The sequence below is a fragment of the Lycorma delicatula genome, chromosome 4, assembly GCF_047948215.1.
Source record: "Lycorma delicatula isolate Av1 chromosome 4, ASM4794821v1, whole genome shotgun sequence".
In the NCBI taxonomy this organism is placed as follows: Eukaryota; Metazoa; Arthropoda; class Insecta; order Hemiptera; family Fulgoridae; genus Lycorma; species Lycorma delicatula.
The window spans coordinates 3,744,927-3,760,906 of NC_134458.1; the positions used below are offsets into that span (position 1 = coordinate 3,744,927).

Sequence of the window (15,980 nt, forward strand, 5' to 3'; positions counted from 1 at the left end):
CTTTGTTTGGGCATGCGTAGTCCTTCCTAACATTATCAATATAATGTACTAGTACAGTATAATTACATATCCATCTGATTAAGATATTTAAATTTATTACTGTTCAGCAGGTGTGGTAAAACTATGCTAACAATCCGTTGTTAGCATATTGTTTCTGAAAAACAATCTGTTAACAAACTCTGTTTTTGAAATTATCTGAACCAAACTGTAATAACTCTAACACTACTTGACTTAGCATAATTCTTTCCATCACTTTCCATCCTGTTTGAGGTAGTTTGCTCAGGCCATTTGTTAAAAAGAAGGAAACACAAGTGATGCCATGGGAATAACTTTTTCACTGAATATTTTTCATCAATACTATCAGTTTTTAAGCCGATATATTATAACAAAGTTTTTGTACAGATTCATTTTTAATTATTTTGGCCATCAGAGATGGACTGCAAAATGGCACACTACATGTTACAACTGAAGAAGAAAGAAATGCTTTCCAGCTGATTCTCTATCGTATATGAAGTCTGTTTAAATTCTAATAATTTAAGATGGAGACTATACTTTAAATGTATAGATTTTAACTGCATGTTTTAGTTTGGAAATTCAGTTATGAAATTAAATGAATCAGAACTTTATGTTTTAATAATATACTGTTGCACTCTTAAAATAAAAATATTTACCGCAAGGAATTCTTTCATTCTGTCTTCTATATCTCCTTGGCCACAAATTGTAAATAGAGCACCAAATATATTATTAATCGCTGCAGCCATACAATGAATATTATTTGAGTGTCCTTCCAATGATGCTCTATAAAATGAATTTTCATTTCGAGCCAACTTGGGAATTGAAACTGCTACAAATACCATTAATAAACATGCTAGTAAATGTTCATCTTCATCAGTCTCTGTAAAATTAAAAACATAATAAAAATAGCTGTATAAATGTAAATATTTTTCTATACGAAACACAACATCCCTAGAATGAAGAGTATTTATACTTAAAATATTTTAGTTGAATATCAAAGTTTTTCAAGAGATTAACTTTGATACTATGTCTGAGAATTGCTTCACTTACACGGTTCTCAGACGTTAATGCACATAATGGAAACTTTTGCTGAAATTTTCACTTTAGAAATCTAAAAAACATTAATATAAAAAATTTAATGTTTTCAAAAAAATATAGTTATATGTACTCATCAGTTACACAACAAAAGGTTCAAATATTATCTTTTTATTTTCTGTTAAGCTCCCCAAAATTACTAGCAAGGGTCTGGCAATTTTTCATATCACTTATTCATTAAAATATGAAGATAGCATTTCTGAGCAGTAATACTGAAATAAATTCAAAAAATTTGAACATATAACAAACAGACCATGCACAGATCATTAATCTAAAATTCTATCTGCACATAAAATAGATTTTACATAAAATAAGAAGAAATTATCATACAATATGAAGCTCTAACTTCCCCTATTGCTGTATTCCTGTAATAAGTATAAAAAATCTATTATACAGGTTATTTTAAAGAGATAGGGACCATGTAATGAGAATTATATATAGATAACTCCATAATAAAATCATTTATATCAATGTGTTTATCAATGATTATTTCTAATGATTATAAAAATTAACTCTGTACTTACAAATCGTTAATGTAACTAACTGGTAATAATGTACTTCAAAAAACAACATCAGTTTTGTCTCGTATTTTATCTACAACAACTACCTGAACTGATGCAAAAAATGACAATGACAGAAAGATTCCTCCCAACAGTTATAAAATGTTCAAATATTGGTGTTAATTCAATAGATATATCATGAAAATTTGCAATCTGAAATCAATTAAAAATGACAATCGATTTTTCCCACAAGGTATACTAACTAAAAATATAAAGCACATTAAAAATGTGTACAAATAAACAACAATGAAAAATATTCTTCAAACCACAACTGTTCTGACAGTGTGCCAAAAAAATTTCAATAGGATTAAAATTATATAACTAGTATGAACTAGTTTTCTGTTAAATAAAGATTCTATAAATTCCTATTCATAGTATAAGAATAACTGATAGCTATTTTTAATTTGTATTACAATCAGCGATTGTATAATAAAAGTGGAGAATGAAGAAATGAGGAGAAGTGGAGAATGAGGATGTAGCTTCAGCCTGTCCCCATTACATCCTAATTTTTAAGTGGAGTAGGCAATAAAAGAATTAAAAGAGACTTGAGTAGAATAACAATCCAGAGAAAAAATTAATATTATTGATTTACTGATAAGACTATTATTTCTGCTGAACCTAGGATAAGCTATCAGTAATGAATGAAATGAATTCATTGTCTGGGTGGAGGAGTTTAACGCTAAATGAAAAAGAAGAGTAAAGAAGTGAAGAGTAAAATGGTAATGAAATGCTACAGAAAGGAGGTTAATAGGGGAGAGAGTCAAATAAAAAAAGGAGAACATACCAAACAAGAAGTCATAAAATTTTTTTTTAGGTGATAAAATTTGCAGAATATACTGCAAGAAAAGTTATAACAGAGATATAACAAAAGCTAGCTTGCAAAATGTTGGAGAGCTTTTATGCAGAAAATAAGTCTGCCAGTATGAAAGGTACATTTAGGAACCAACTGAATCAGAGAGTGTATCTCAAGTCAGTCAGGATATCGACTGATAACTAGTCAATAGAACTTTAATAATAAAAACTTGAAGTGTTAGGATATGCCAGACTTTGAGTACAGCATGGCTGAAACTAATGAAAAACTACAGCCATACTTTAAAAGGAATTGAAGGAATCCTCTTTATTCATCTTCTCTTTTAGTGAAACACAATGGCCTCCTCTTGGATAAAATATTCCAGTAGTAAAACTAGATCCTTGATTGCAAACCACAAAACACGTCTAGCAAAACATAATAATCATAACATTCTCAGAAAGAATGTGTGCAAAAGATCGAGAGTCTGTTCTGAAGAACTGTTATGATATTAAATCGGTATGACCAATAAATAAAAGAAAATAAAAACATACAAATTTAAAAAAAAGTGTTGAGGGTTACACAGCCGATCAGGTCCTAATAACACTTTATGTCTGCTACTGTAACATTCTAAATGATAGTAACTCTCATCTACTAAACTTAAAGAGACTAAAACTATTATATAAAGTAACTCTGGGATAAACTCCCCTCATTAGGTGGAGTGGTCGAGAGCTGCATCTGTTCGAACCACAAGTTGAGCTGCTCATTTATGCTAATAAGCATCAGCGTTCCAAAAACAATAAAATCTGTTTTGTCAAGATTTTATCTACTTTCCACAGCAGGAGAGGCATTCCCCAACACTAGTTGAATGATCATAGTTAAGCTTCACAAACTCATGGAATAATTTATACGCCATCCAACAATTTGGATTATGCCATAGCACCTATCGAAGGCTACTTTTCTCCTGATGTTGAAGTTTCAGAAATAAGTAAACAGAATTTTATATTTAATATTTTAAAATTTAAGGAAGGTATATGGTAACATACAGGTAAATAAAATTCAGCAAGCTTTGAGCATATGTGGCATAAGTCCTGGCTCAATAAGGCTATTAAAATTTTCAGCAGAATAGAAGCCACATCAAAACTGAAAGGGTGTTATCAGATTTCTATGTCGGCAACAAACTAACTTTTCTATTGTGCTAACTGTTTTCAAAATTTGTATACGGTATACATTGAAAGAATCAGTGTACATATGAGGGTTGTCTGAAAAGTTTTGAGCCTGACATAAAAGACATATTTTTTCTGTCAAATATAATTTTATTTTTCAACAAAGTCTCCTTTCAAGTTGATACGTTTTTCCAGCGATGCTCTAACCTCTTTTGACTGTTGTTTTGTCTCAGAAGTGTAGTGGTGGATCCACGTTTCATCTACAATGAATCAATGCAAAAATCTGACTTGTTTTGTTTAAACTGCTCCAGCAGAGCCTTGAAAATGCCCATTCGAATGTGTTTTTGGTCCAAATTGAGCAAACACATGGATAGCTTACGCACATCCAATTCTTCAGTTAATATATGACAAACATGTTCTTTCGATTTGCTCATAGCCTCTGCTATCTCTCTAACCTTAATTCGTTGGTTATCCAGTACCATTTGCTGAACTTTTTCAATGATATCAGTGGTATTTGCAGTTTTTGACTATCCTGAATGCTCATCATCAACCAAGCTGGTATGACCATGTTTAAATTCTGCTGCCCATCTTTTCACGGTGGCAAATGATGGGACAGAGCCCCCGTAAACAGCATCCAGCTCAATTTTAATTTACGTAGGCGTATTGCCTTTCAAATCCAAGTATTTAATCACGGCATGATATTCAAATTTTTTCATTCTCACAAAAATACTTACAATGACCCTTACTTAAACAATTATCAAACAACTGAACATCCAAAATGGCTGAAATTTTAGTGAGTACCTTTCAACGCATGTGCAAATACATTCCCTAACTTTTGCTGAAGAGTGCTGCCATCTTCATGTTGAGGATCAAAACTTTTCAGACAACCCTCATAATGCACAGAAAAATGGTGATGGTACATATACTTTTATTTGCTGGTGGTTAGTGCAGGCAGAAGAAAATGATGATGTTGATATTACTTACAATAATGATAATTTGATAAAAGAATATGGAAAGCCGGTTTTAGAAGTAAATGTAGCAAGCCCCAGTTTCTGGTGTTAAGATGAAGATGCAGTAAGATTTATTGATTATGATCGCATACATTCACTTTGAAAACCAATGTTTATATATGAGAAGGAATTTTGCTTTTGATGGACATGATGTATCCGAATTTAAATTGTATATAAAAAATATCCACTATAAAATTTTTTATTTTACAATCCCGGTCAGCTCTAATTTCTTGTTTAGATTGCATCTTCAATGGTTTCGCACACAATAATAAGGTTTACAGTCAGTAACAGGGTTACAGGTATACAGTCACACTAATGTTTTTACCTGACGTTAACATAGAGAGTCTAAAGCTTGAACACTTAAAGAATATTTAGCCTTCACTCAGGCTATTGATCAGGTCAATCAGGAAACAATTGTCAATTAAATTGTTCTCAGTTTATCACTAATCTTTTTTTTTGATTGGTTTGTAGTCTTAGTGATATTAATTTAAAAAAAATAAATTAAAAACAATAATAGTTAAAAAAATAAACTGTAATAGTACATCAATGAACTAAAAAAAAATTATACGAGATAACCTTTTCTTTTATGATTTTAATATTCTCAGTCTAAAAGCTATCTGGCAAATGGCTTTAAGTAATTATGAATAAAGGTGATGCATTCATTCACTAATAACAACAGTCTCTGATTTATACAATAATTTTGTATAAATCCTTTTGCAAGTATTGTGCCCAGCATTAGTAACATTGAAAAGGTAACAGCAGTAATCGAAAAATAAATAAAATATAGATTGTAAAACAATGTAACACACGCATTTGACTGGACTCCTGCTGGTCAAAGTGATGTAAAAATTGATAACCAGTCACTTAAACTAAAAGTCTTTTGGTTTTAATCAATTTTCAAACTACTTCATTAAAAGAATAGTCTTTTTGTCATCTCCTTTATTTAATCTTACTAATACACTTTTTCCTCAAGCACTTTGCCCTCATTGAGCTTAAAACATAAAAGATATTTATAAAAATTAAGAAAGGATAGAACCTAACAGCTAACAACCTTTTTTCTCATTTAAAAAAATATTTTTTAATTTAATATATAAACAAATTAATTACAAGTTATTTTTGTAAGTACAACCTATTTGTATTCAAAATTAAAGCATTCATTTCGTGTGGCTTATAAAAGACTGCTGATATCGAGTTTTATAAGTTACCACAAAGAAACCTTGTAGCTTTGATAAATACTATAAATGCTTGAATGGAGAATATGGGCCATACATTTTTATTGTGTCTCCGTGACAGAAAGCAAGTAACTTGCCAGTAATAACATTTGTTTTGACCTAGTGATCATTAAGTAGTGTTATTCTTTCTACAATAGAATTGTATCTTTATTTGTTAAAGAATACATCACTAAACAACTTAAGAGAATAACTGCAACAAACAATGTAATACTTTCATTTGAAGCAGCAAAGGGAAACAATCTTCAAGTATCTGTACATTACTGTTGAACTACTTGTGTTCATCATCGACGAGTCACTTTGAGTTTCATTTATCTAAATTTAACCTATCATTTTAGGGCAAACAAGAAAGTAAATTTTACAAACTCAATTGCATATCTTAAAAAAAAAACTACAGTTCAGAGAGATGAATCCATGCTCTAATTTACAGCGCAGAGAGATGAATTCATTATTTATTATTCCCTAATTTACTTTATCACAAAAAAAAAACAACAGTGCTTGAAACATGAAAAACAACAGGGCTTTTGGTGGCTTAAAGATCAACTACATATCTTTCACTTTTGTAAACATATGTATTCCAAAAGATATTTACATTGCCCATTTTTTAAAAGTAAATTTCTATGAATATAATGTGTAGGCTTGTATGAGAAGGGTGTCACAGACCGGTGTATCAATTACCAAGTAAAGATAATACTGTTTATCATTTAGAATAAAATAAATTTTACACTTTTTAATTTTACTGGCAGATACTAGGTGAATCAGTGAATTCAAAAACAATATAAAAGAAATCAGTAAGCATTAACATTTGATAGAATAAAAGGAATATGATAATCATTACCATTCTTTTGGTTTCGAAGGGCTGCTGCTAAAGTCGGATCAACCTTACACGGCAAGCCAGCTGCAGATGCCATTTCACTGACGACCTGTAAGAACCAAAACAACATAAATAACTGAAAAAAAACCACTAAGAATAAAGTAAAACAAAAAATATGTAAATTTTTTTATATCTAATAAACAAACAACAGCATTTGGAACATATGTATAAGTAGACTTTAGGTAAAAAAAAAATTATAAGATAAAACAAAAATAAACTTATCTGCTGAAGCTCAAATTATAAAAATCTTATTACCATCCTATCTTGAAATCAGTGCTGAAAACTCACACTAGTTCCATATCATTACAAACTATATACTTCACAATAACACCTGTAATATGTATCTGGTTACTATCTGTTCAATTTCTAACCAAATAGCTTATAAGTTTATTCAGTTTGCTTAAGTTTTAGCTCACTTTAAAATAATTTTTCCATAATCATACGAATCCTTTTGCACATACCAAATCTGAAAGAAATGACACAGTTTTCATAAATTTTAAGAACAATTTAAACCCTAGTATGTAGATTTTCTTTTTCATAAAATATTTTAGATATTAAAAAGTTTAACTGATTATTGAATATGTGAAACAGCTAAGAGGATAACAAATACATCTCCCTCCATTCAATGAACACCAAACACAACAATACTACTGACGCTAACATTATTACTAGTAATTTCAAAAAAGATTTATAAATTAGTTTATTAGACTGCATTTTAACCCTCCCCCAAAATTTTTACAAGTCTTAGGTTATTTATATTACATACAAAAATTGTAATTTCTATGACAAAGATAATGAATAAACAAAAATATTACGGATTTGCACTGACAAGAAAATAAATTCACAAACAATTTAATTTGATCCTTTGTAGATTATTAATTATTAAATATTACATTTGGAACTGTTTTTCAATTTAATATGGCTATTTACTCCCCTGTTGGATTAAAACAGTGTATATAACATGTTGTTTCACTACAGAAATGGATATATTAGTCTGTTACTTTATAAAATCTTTCCCAATCTCTTTTATAAACTGTGATGTATAAAAGTACCTGAAGTTCAAGAGGCACTAATGAGAATTGCTTTATCTAAAAGTAATGATGTTTATTATACAACCTTGTCTTTGTGGTAAACAAAATGAAGGTGTCACCTGATAGACTGAATATCATGTACATTTTAGTGGGCTTGGCTGCTGATAGGTGACTGTGTATTTGGTTCAATAAAGAAGTCAATGAAAAACATCCCGCACCTCACTTTCCCTAGTTCACCTGGTACGAGATGCTTGTTTTTGTTAAAGATGGTTATGTTATCTTGGAAGAGAATTGTGACCCATCTCAGGTCACCCACAACTGTTAGGTTACGATACTTATACGTACATACATACATTCACTCACCACTATATATAATATTTGGCTGCACTTTTTGCTTTTTAAGAACCTATACAAATTATAATCACTAATGCCAGTTAGTATTACAAGTATGAAAATCATGAAATAGCAAAATGAGAAAAACTTTTTTGTATATTTTCCTCATGCAAAATATTCTTAATATTATGCATATCTGCATTAAACTCCAAATACTTATGCTAAACATCAAGCTTTGTTGCTAATGATTAAAACATTTTTTTCATTTAATAACTGCATAAAGTTACATAAAAAAAACGTAAAACCCTAACAGCAAAACCATCACCTTTATTAAATGCTCAGAACATAACCTGCTGTTAACAAGCTATGAATGCGCCAATGTGTAGTGATGACTGCTATTACCATTGCCAACTCATACAAAGACAAAAATGTAATTTTTTACTCAAAATTTTTCATTCTTACATTTCTTTTCCATTAATGAAAAACTGAATATGAACATCAATAATAAAAAATTTTAAAAAACCATTTTTATAGATTTTTTCAATGGAGTTAAAATTAACAATACTGTTACAAAAATGAAATTTTAACATTTTTCTTATAGGCTTTGGCAGAATAAACCAAAAATGGTGTTACAAGCAGGAAAATATTAAAACCAGTAATAATTGAAAATAAGTTTTACTATTTCTTTCTTTCTTTTTTTATCTTGTGTATGAAATAAATAAAATAATTTGATCATTAATTCATTTACTTTTTATTAATACTCATATAAAGCTTTAAAACATCACATCCTCACCAGTCCCACTCTAAAATAAAACCTGGATTTATTATGCTAAAATTTAGTTTCTTATAAACTTGGTTGCCTTCAGACTGCATTTTAGTACAGTTAATTTTCAAGAGATTAATAATTTTAAATCATTCTAGTTAATTTTTCAGTCAGCCTTTAACCAACAGAAATTGTAAAATAAAAAAATAACACCTCAAATCATAAAAGAATTTTTCTTACATCTGACATAAAGCATCCAAAATATTAAAACTATAAATAAAACTTATAAATAAAAATGAAACATATTAAAACTTTAAAAAAAATTCTGTTAGTAAATTACCATAGGATCACCCGCATGATGACGAAAATCTAAAATTGAGCTAAGAAGGAATGGAATTCTCTCTTCAAGAACATCTACCAGAGCACCCTGCGCCAATTGACGAAAGCTCAGTATCACACCAACAATAGTCATACGCTGCAAAACATTATCTACATCTGAAAAAAGTTTTTACATGTCATGTAGTAAAATTTAAAAGATTTCCTCAGAAATCAAATTGTTTAAAATAGAATATAAATATACGATATCAAGAAATACAAATAAAAGTAAACTTAAAAGAAATTACAAGTTCATGCAATGGGAAGGAAAGAAGAAGAGACCTTAAGCTGAAGGTATGACTAACAATCACCATGTAATTTAGTCAGTTTCAATCCATTTCATTCATTTACATAGCCAAAGCATAATTTCATACAAAAATTCATTCTGGTTTATGTTGACATTAACTTCTTGGTTTGTTCTTCACAGCTAATCATTATTTGTATCACTTAATATTAACTTTGATGCTTCTACTTAATGTAAATAGATTATTTTTCTGAAAATTAAATAGACAGAGCGCTCCTATTTTGATATCTTTTATTGGTTGAAGCATACAAAGTCACAAAAAATATCTTGGCTACTTTTTAACATACAGACATTATGAGTTAATTAACAGGCTGCTGCATATGATCCACTGAGTTGAAAAAGCCAACATAATCAATTCTCTTTGATAAGTAAAGATGCAATAAATTTCTGTATGTTTGTTCAGTAAGTCGACACAAGGTGTAGCTTACTCTTAGATGCCAGGACTGATTCATTAATTGTCTTAAATGAGGATGTGAAATTAATGACTAATAATGATATAATATTACACACCTAATTAGTTTTACTACAGACAATCTAAGGCAGAATTTTAATAAACTATCATTAAAAGCAAGGCAAATTTTACATTATTTATAATCCACTACGGCATCCTTCATGCCATTGCTAATGGTCTACTCTTTCTTTCAAAACTTTACATCTAAATCTTACCTCTTTCTCATAGCTCAACCTCTGGTTTTCTCATTCTATACAGTCATACAAGGAGTAACTATTGTTTACTATTAAAGATTAAGAAGGTGGTGATTTTAGCTCACACTTTAAATGGCAAAGAAGCAAAATGTTTGAAATTGCATACTATTGGTAAAAAATAGCCCTCTTTGTAGTTGGAATTCTCTTTTAAACTTTAAATTTATTGATTTACAATTGATTTTTTTTATCAATTCTAAGTTCTTAGGTATGTAGTACCTAATTAATATGGGAGTTTATTTGAGGAATCACACAGTGTTCTTATAATGATTGTTATAATGAATAAATAAATATTGAGTTCAATCACTATTTTTGACTTCTTTGTAATCATTTTTAAGATACAGGAATCTAACCAGTTATTTCCTGTCTTATGACACGTAGGTAATACCTCTATATGTTTGAAAAATACACTATAAATAAATAGTTTTAGGTTTATACTCCATGAGTAATCACATTCATTACCCCAAGAACATTTACTGATCTTCATTATAAGAGATAAAATCAATAAAACAAAAAATATAACCACTTCTATAATATGCTGTATTGGCCTGAATATTATGTAACTTTTTTTTTTGTTGGAAAATTGTTATATAATATTAAGTCTATTTAGTTTGAAATTGTTCAGGAACAATTTTTCTGGAAAAATTATTCTGAAATTAAATTTTATATTCAAGGCCATTTTATTTACAAAAATAATTGTTAGATATAAGTGTTAATTTAACAGCCAGTCATAGAAAATATAAAAAAAGAGAAATTGTATGTGGTATAAGAGAATTTATTAATACTCATCAATATATTTTCAAGCCACTGAAAATGTACAGTTAACTTATAAAGTCATTTTGTAGTTGGTATCACATACAGTGAAATCGGACCAGAAAGATCAAAGACCATTTCCCTCATTGATTCTTTTATGCAACGAATTTGAACAACACTTCCTTTTCATAAAAGAATTGACTTCCTGGTCCGTAAACTAAACATGATACTACTTTCAATAGTAAAATTTTTACACAAATGTTGCAACCTTCCACCTTTTAAAACTCTTTACTGGGCTGTGAAGGAACATTATCTATAACATAAGCTTTCTTTGGCAGGCTTCTTTATCTGAGACAGTGTAATAATAATTGTCAGACTAGTTGCTTCTTTTCCTTTGAAGGATCTCAGTTTTTAATTTTACCTATCACTAGTAATTTCAGTTTGTGTGTTCCTGGTTGTTAGAGCAATGTATCAGTCGGATGTTTCTTTACACAATTTATAACCAGATGCACAAATTTAATTTGTGCATCTACTGTTCAGCTCAATAAAGATCATGGTCTCATCAAGTCTGTAAATTTTTTTCTCAGATACAAGTAGATTTTCTCCATAAAATGAAAAATAGATTCAAAAAATTTTATAATAGATTCTTAAATTCTATAATTCTACAATTTTAAGAAATAGATTCTTAAAATTCTATTATATAAACACTGCAAACATAAATAGCTATCTTTATTTTGCAATGATTAATTTTCAAGAATTTTCATTATCATATGACCCACCACAGTTAACCTGAAAACTGTTTCCTGGTTAATCAATAGTTGGGTATTCATATAATTCTCTTTATATTTAAGAATTTAGAATACCTTAAAACTCATTTGAACATGTTTCTAAACAAACACGTTTACATCACAGGAAAGAATAGTTAAAGTCAATTAATTTAAAAAGTTGTTTAAGTTTCACAGAAAAACGTCGATTAGGCTTCACAACAACACCAGTCATTTTTAATTGTTTTTTGTGAGGACTGTTCATTTGTTCTTATAATAGATTGTAAACTTCTTAAAATACAATTTCACATCCGGCCGCACAAAAAAAATTAATCTATTAATCTACAGTAAAAGATATGATGTCCATAAGTGAACTACTCACGCTGCAACTTTTTAAATTGTTCTTTCATAATTTCTGGTTTATCAAAATTTGTTCTCAGGGCGACTAGAACTTCCTTATTACCAGCAACTAATTTCTGAAAAAAAAAGGAAAGAACAAGATTATAATAATGGCTCGTATAAAAATTTTAAAAAATGGAATTAATATAGTGCAACTACAAAGAGTAGAAAATGGGGGATGCCGTATCAGAAATTCTTACACACATGTTTTTCCATCTAGGATCAAAATATGCTCCCATTCATTATATAATAATATTTATAATAAGAGATAATCATCAACAAAAAAAAATTATTTTTGTGTAAGGACAAGAACATATTTTGTTATATTCATTTCAGCTTCAAATACAAAAATTAAAGAACAGACTTTAGAGAAAACACTGTTTCTTTTTTATATGTATATCTGAGATAATATATATACCTAGAAATCAAGAAAAAATCTGCAACGAGAAATAGATTTATTTCCAATATTTACTTAATTTTTAGATTAACATCACAATTATTCATTTTTTAAAAATTAATTCTTCAATGAGAGAAATAAATTCTTGATATTTGTTTGCAAATGTCAAGAGCTAGATATCAAACATATAGATAATATTTTGATGTACGAAGTATACAAAAAAAGAATATTGAGGTTTTAAAGTATTTAATATCTCTCAATTTTAACTTACAGCAATGAATTGCAAATGAAGGAGTAACTGTTACAGTTTTTCCCTACAAACATTCAATGTGAGCATCTTTCGTCACACGGCACACATCCTACTGAAAGGAGAATTTCTCGTGGTACTTTAATCAGCATGTCTGGAATAACAAAAGTGACACCTTCTTCAATCCTTTTCCTTAAATTGTGTAGATCAGAAGGTATTGGAAATAAATACACAAGATCATTTATAAAGCATTAAAGGAAAAAACCACATGGGATCATATCGGGTGACCTTGGAGGCCACAGCAAATAAGCAGTCATCGAATTCATGCCAACCAGTCCAGCAGTTGGGGAAATATGGGGGCTTTATATGCAGCATATAAAGCAAATAAGCGACTCCTGTTATCCTGTTATGCCTGCACTGGTGAAAATGAACAACATATATAAACTTACTGTCAACATACTGCACAGAAAACACTTAATTTTGAGGAGTCCCTTTCACACTGTAAGAATTCATAGAGATTTTCAGACCCCCAAATATAGACATTATGTGCGTTCAACTTTTCCACTAAGATGAAGCTAAACTCATCACTAAACAAAGTAAGATCAAGAAAGTCGGCATGCAAGCATATCCAATAAGCTTCAAAGTCTGAAACAACTGTAAATGGTATGAATGCGTTTCCTCAAAACATTCCATACTCATCACTGGCATTGCTAGTTGGCGGCTGGTCTTTCCTAAAGTTTTTTCAGATTACCCTGGAAAAACTCCCAGACACATCCAACATTTTCTTTAGCTGCCCTTGGTCATCCTGTACTCTTCCCTTTACACAGACATTTAATCATTTCAAACTGATTATTCTAACAATGAATGTTATTGTCATTTGAGGATCACAATTAAACTATCTTTGTAATGCACGTCGAACTGTAACTATGCATTTAGCAAACTGCAAAACACAGAAGACTTTCTGTACAGGAGTCATCTTTGCTAGTGGAACTGGCTAGTAGAAAAATAGGGAATCAATCTATGGCCATTTGCGCAACAAAAACTGTCCTTTTTGCTCTTTGATTCTAGGCTTAAATCAACATTGTTCACCTCATCCAAAAGATATAACAAATTAAAACCCTGATTTTTTTTTTTGTATATCCAGTATTAATAAAAAAAATATGTAATATAATTCTTCCTGTTGAAACACTTTATAATTATTAAAAATATTAAAATTTATGCATTTAAAAGACAGAAAAATCTGTAATGCTCTATCAACAGTGTTCAATTTAGAACAAATTCCCAGTTATCAAATAAACTCTCTTACTAATGCGATAATTTTGTTTAACCTATAAATTATTAGTAACACTTTGTTTAGTAAAAATGAACTTAATATTAAATTTGATAAATAATTTATCTAAGCTCATTATGATTATCAAAATTGAACTGTTCATTAATTATAGTGTTATTCATTTTCAGAGTTATATGAAGTACAAATTTATTCTTCTAGTCACTTCTGGGTCAGGATCGTGTCCAGCTGCCACCATTTTTCTTCTGTCCATCCACATCTCTTCATTGAAAACTTTAACTAATAGCCTCTTTTAATCATGTCTTCCACTATCTTGTCTTCTATCTCTTCCAAAAGTTAGGTCTAACTTTTGGTTGCTTTTCTGGTATTTTAAGATTATTATGATTAATTAATTTTTTATGATCATTAATTTTTAATAAAAAAAGATGTTTATTTTTGTATTCTTGAAAGATTTTTATAAACTTGTGATTCTGTTTTTACTAATATAATTTTTTTGCAATTTTATCCATCACGTTCTATTTTATGTAAATCAGTTTTAATATAAATGTTATTGTTGCTAGTTTTAGTTCATTAACTCTTATAACACGGGCTGTATAATGAACATCATTACTGTCAAAGAAGGCAACTATACAATGTTTTGAATTTTGATTTTAACAGTATTTATATAAACAGTAGGTACATACTGTTTATTGCTGTGTTGTAATTGTGTTATAATTATTATTTATTGCTACGTAACATTATTAAATTCTTTAATTACTTCTTATTTATATAACTTAAAGCATTGTTGATTATAGACATTATAAGTTGTTACTTTTTTGTCATAATAACATTTGTTTTTTGTACATGCACAATAATTTACATGTATTTCCCTTATTGATTTAAAAACCTGTGTACATAATGCACTGTTTCAAAGCAGAAAGGAATAGACAAATTTGTTGCTTTACACTAACTGTCCCAGTCTTTCTTACAGTTGCAATCTATATAAAGTACCTAAGGTACAATCAGCCCTAGTCAAAGTTGCCTTCTTTGAGAGTAATGATGTTCATGATACAGCCAATCCCTGCAAGACCGGTTAAGTTGTCATAGGAATGAAACATTTGCATTTCAATGGAATTGCATGCCTATATGCAACAATAGGTTTCAATCAGTGAAAAAGGCCGGGAAAGATCAATGGTTTGTATCAGATTACCTATAATCATTATGAATATGGTACTTAACAGATGATGTTACATCTCATTTTGCTAATAAGCAATATATTTTTTTGTTACATCAATATAATAAAACATACTCTGAAAAACTGGGCTTATCATTATTATAAAATTAATAAAGAAGTTTACTAATAAAACTTCTGTATAAATATAGCCCACGAGTAATTAAAGTATTTTAATTACCTTTAACTCTTGCACTTGACTCGCAATGTGCCACATTAGAGTCTCATTTAATAGTTTCATTCCATAAGGTCCTATCAACTCAGCAAGAGCTCGCAGCTCATTGATATCAGAAAATTCTTCAGCATTGAATGGTATAGCACCTTCTGCAGTAAGACTGACAAATGCTCTTTGGTTCATTGAAAAGCATATATTACCTGCACTTACTCTGCGCAGGAGTACCTCTGAATACCTATGAACAGAAACAGTTATTCCTGCAAAAATTATCTAAACTATAATCTAGTCTGTAAATTGAAAATGTTATACTTCTCATGAATTTTTAACTGTTTTTGAATTTTTTCCAATCCCATTTTATATTCCAACTCATCTCAAAAGAGAGAAGAAAAAGAAAGAAGAAATTGTTATTAGAAAACATAACACAACTAGAATAGAAAATAATACAAAGACCATATAAATAAACCACAATACCAGAAATCGATTGTCTGAAAAAGCATTGATTA

General features: G+C 29.4%; 1 protein-coding gene across 1 annotated transcript in view; it reads right to left on the bottom strand.

Annotated features, from left to right (window-relative positions):
• The window catches only part of Hem (Nck associated protein 1 Hem), a 106,614-nt gene that overhangs the window by 5,992 nt on the left and 84,642 nt on the right, over positions 1-15,980 (bottom strand). Inside the window, exons 17-21 of the mRNA XM_075362164.1 lie at positions 15,484-15,712; positions 12,144-12,237; positions 9,204-9,358; positions 6,701-6,785; positions 672-895 (exon numbers count right to left, since the gene is read on the bottom strand). Of these exons, the coding sequence (XP_075218279.1) occupies positions 672-895; positions 6,701-6,785; positions 9,204-9,358; positions 12,144-12,237; positions 15,484-15,712 (787 nt within the window). The remainder of the gene's footprint in view (positions 1-671; positions 896-6,700; positions 6,786-9,203; positions 9,359-12,143; positions 12,238-15,483; positions 15,713-15,980) is intronic.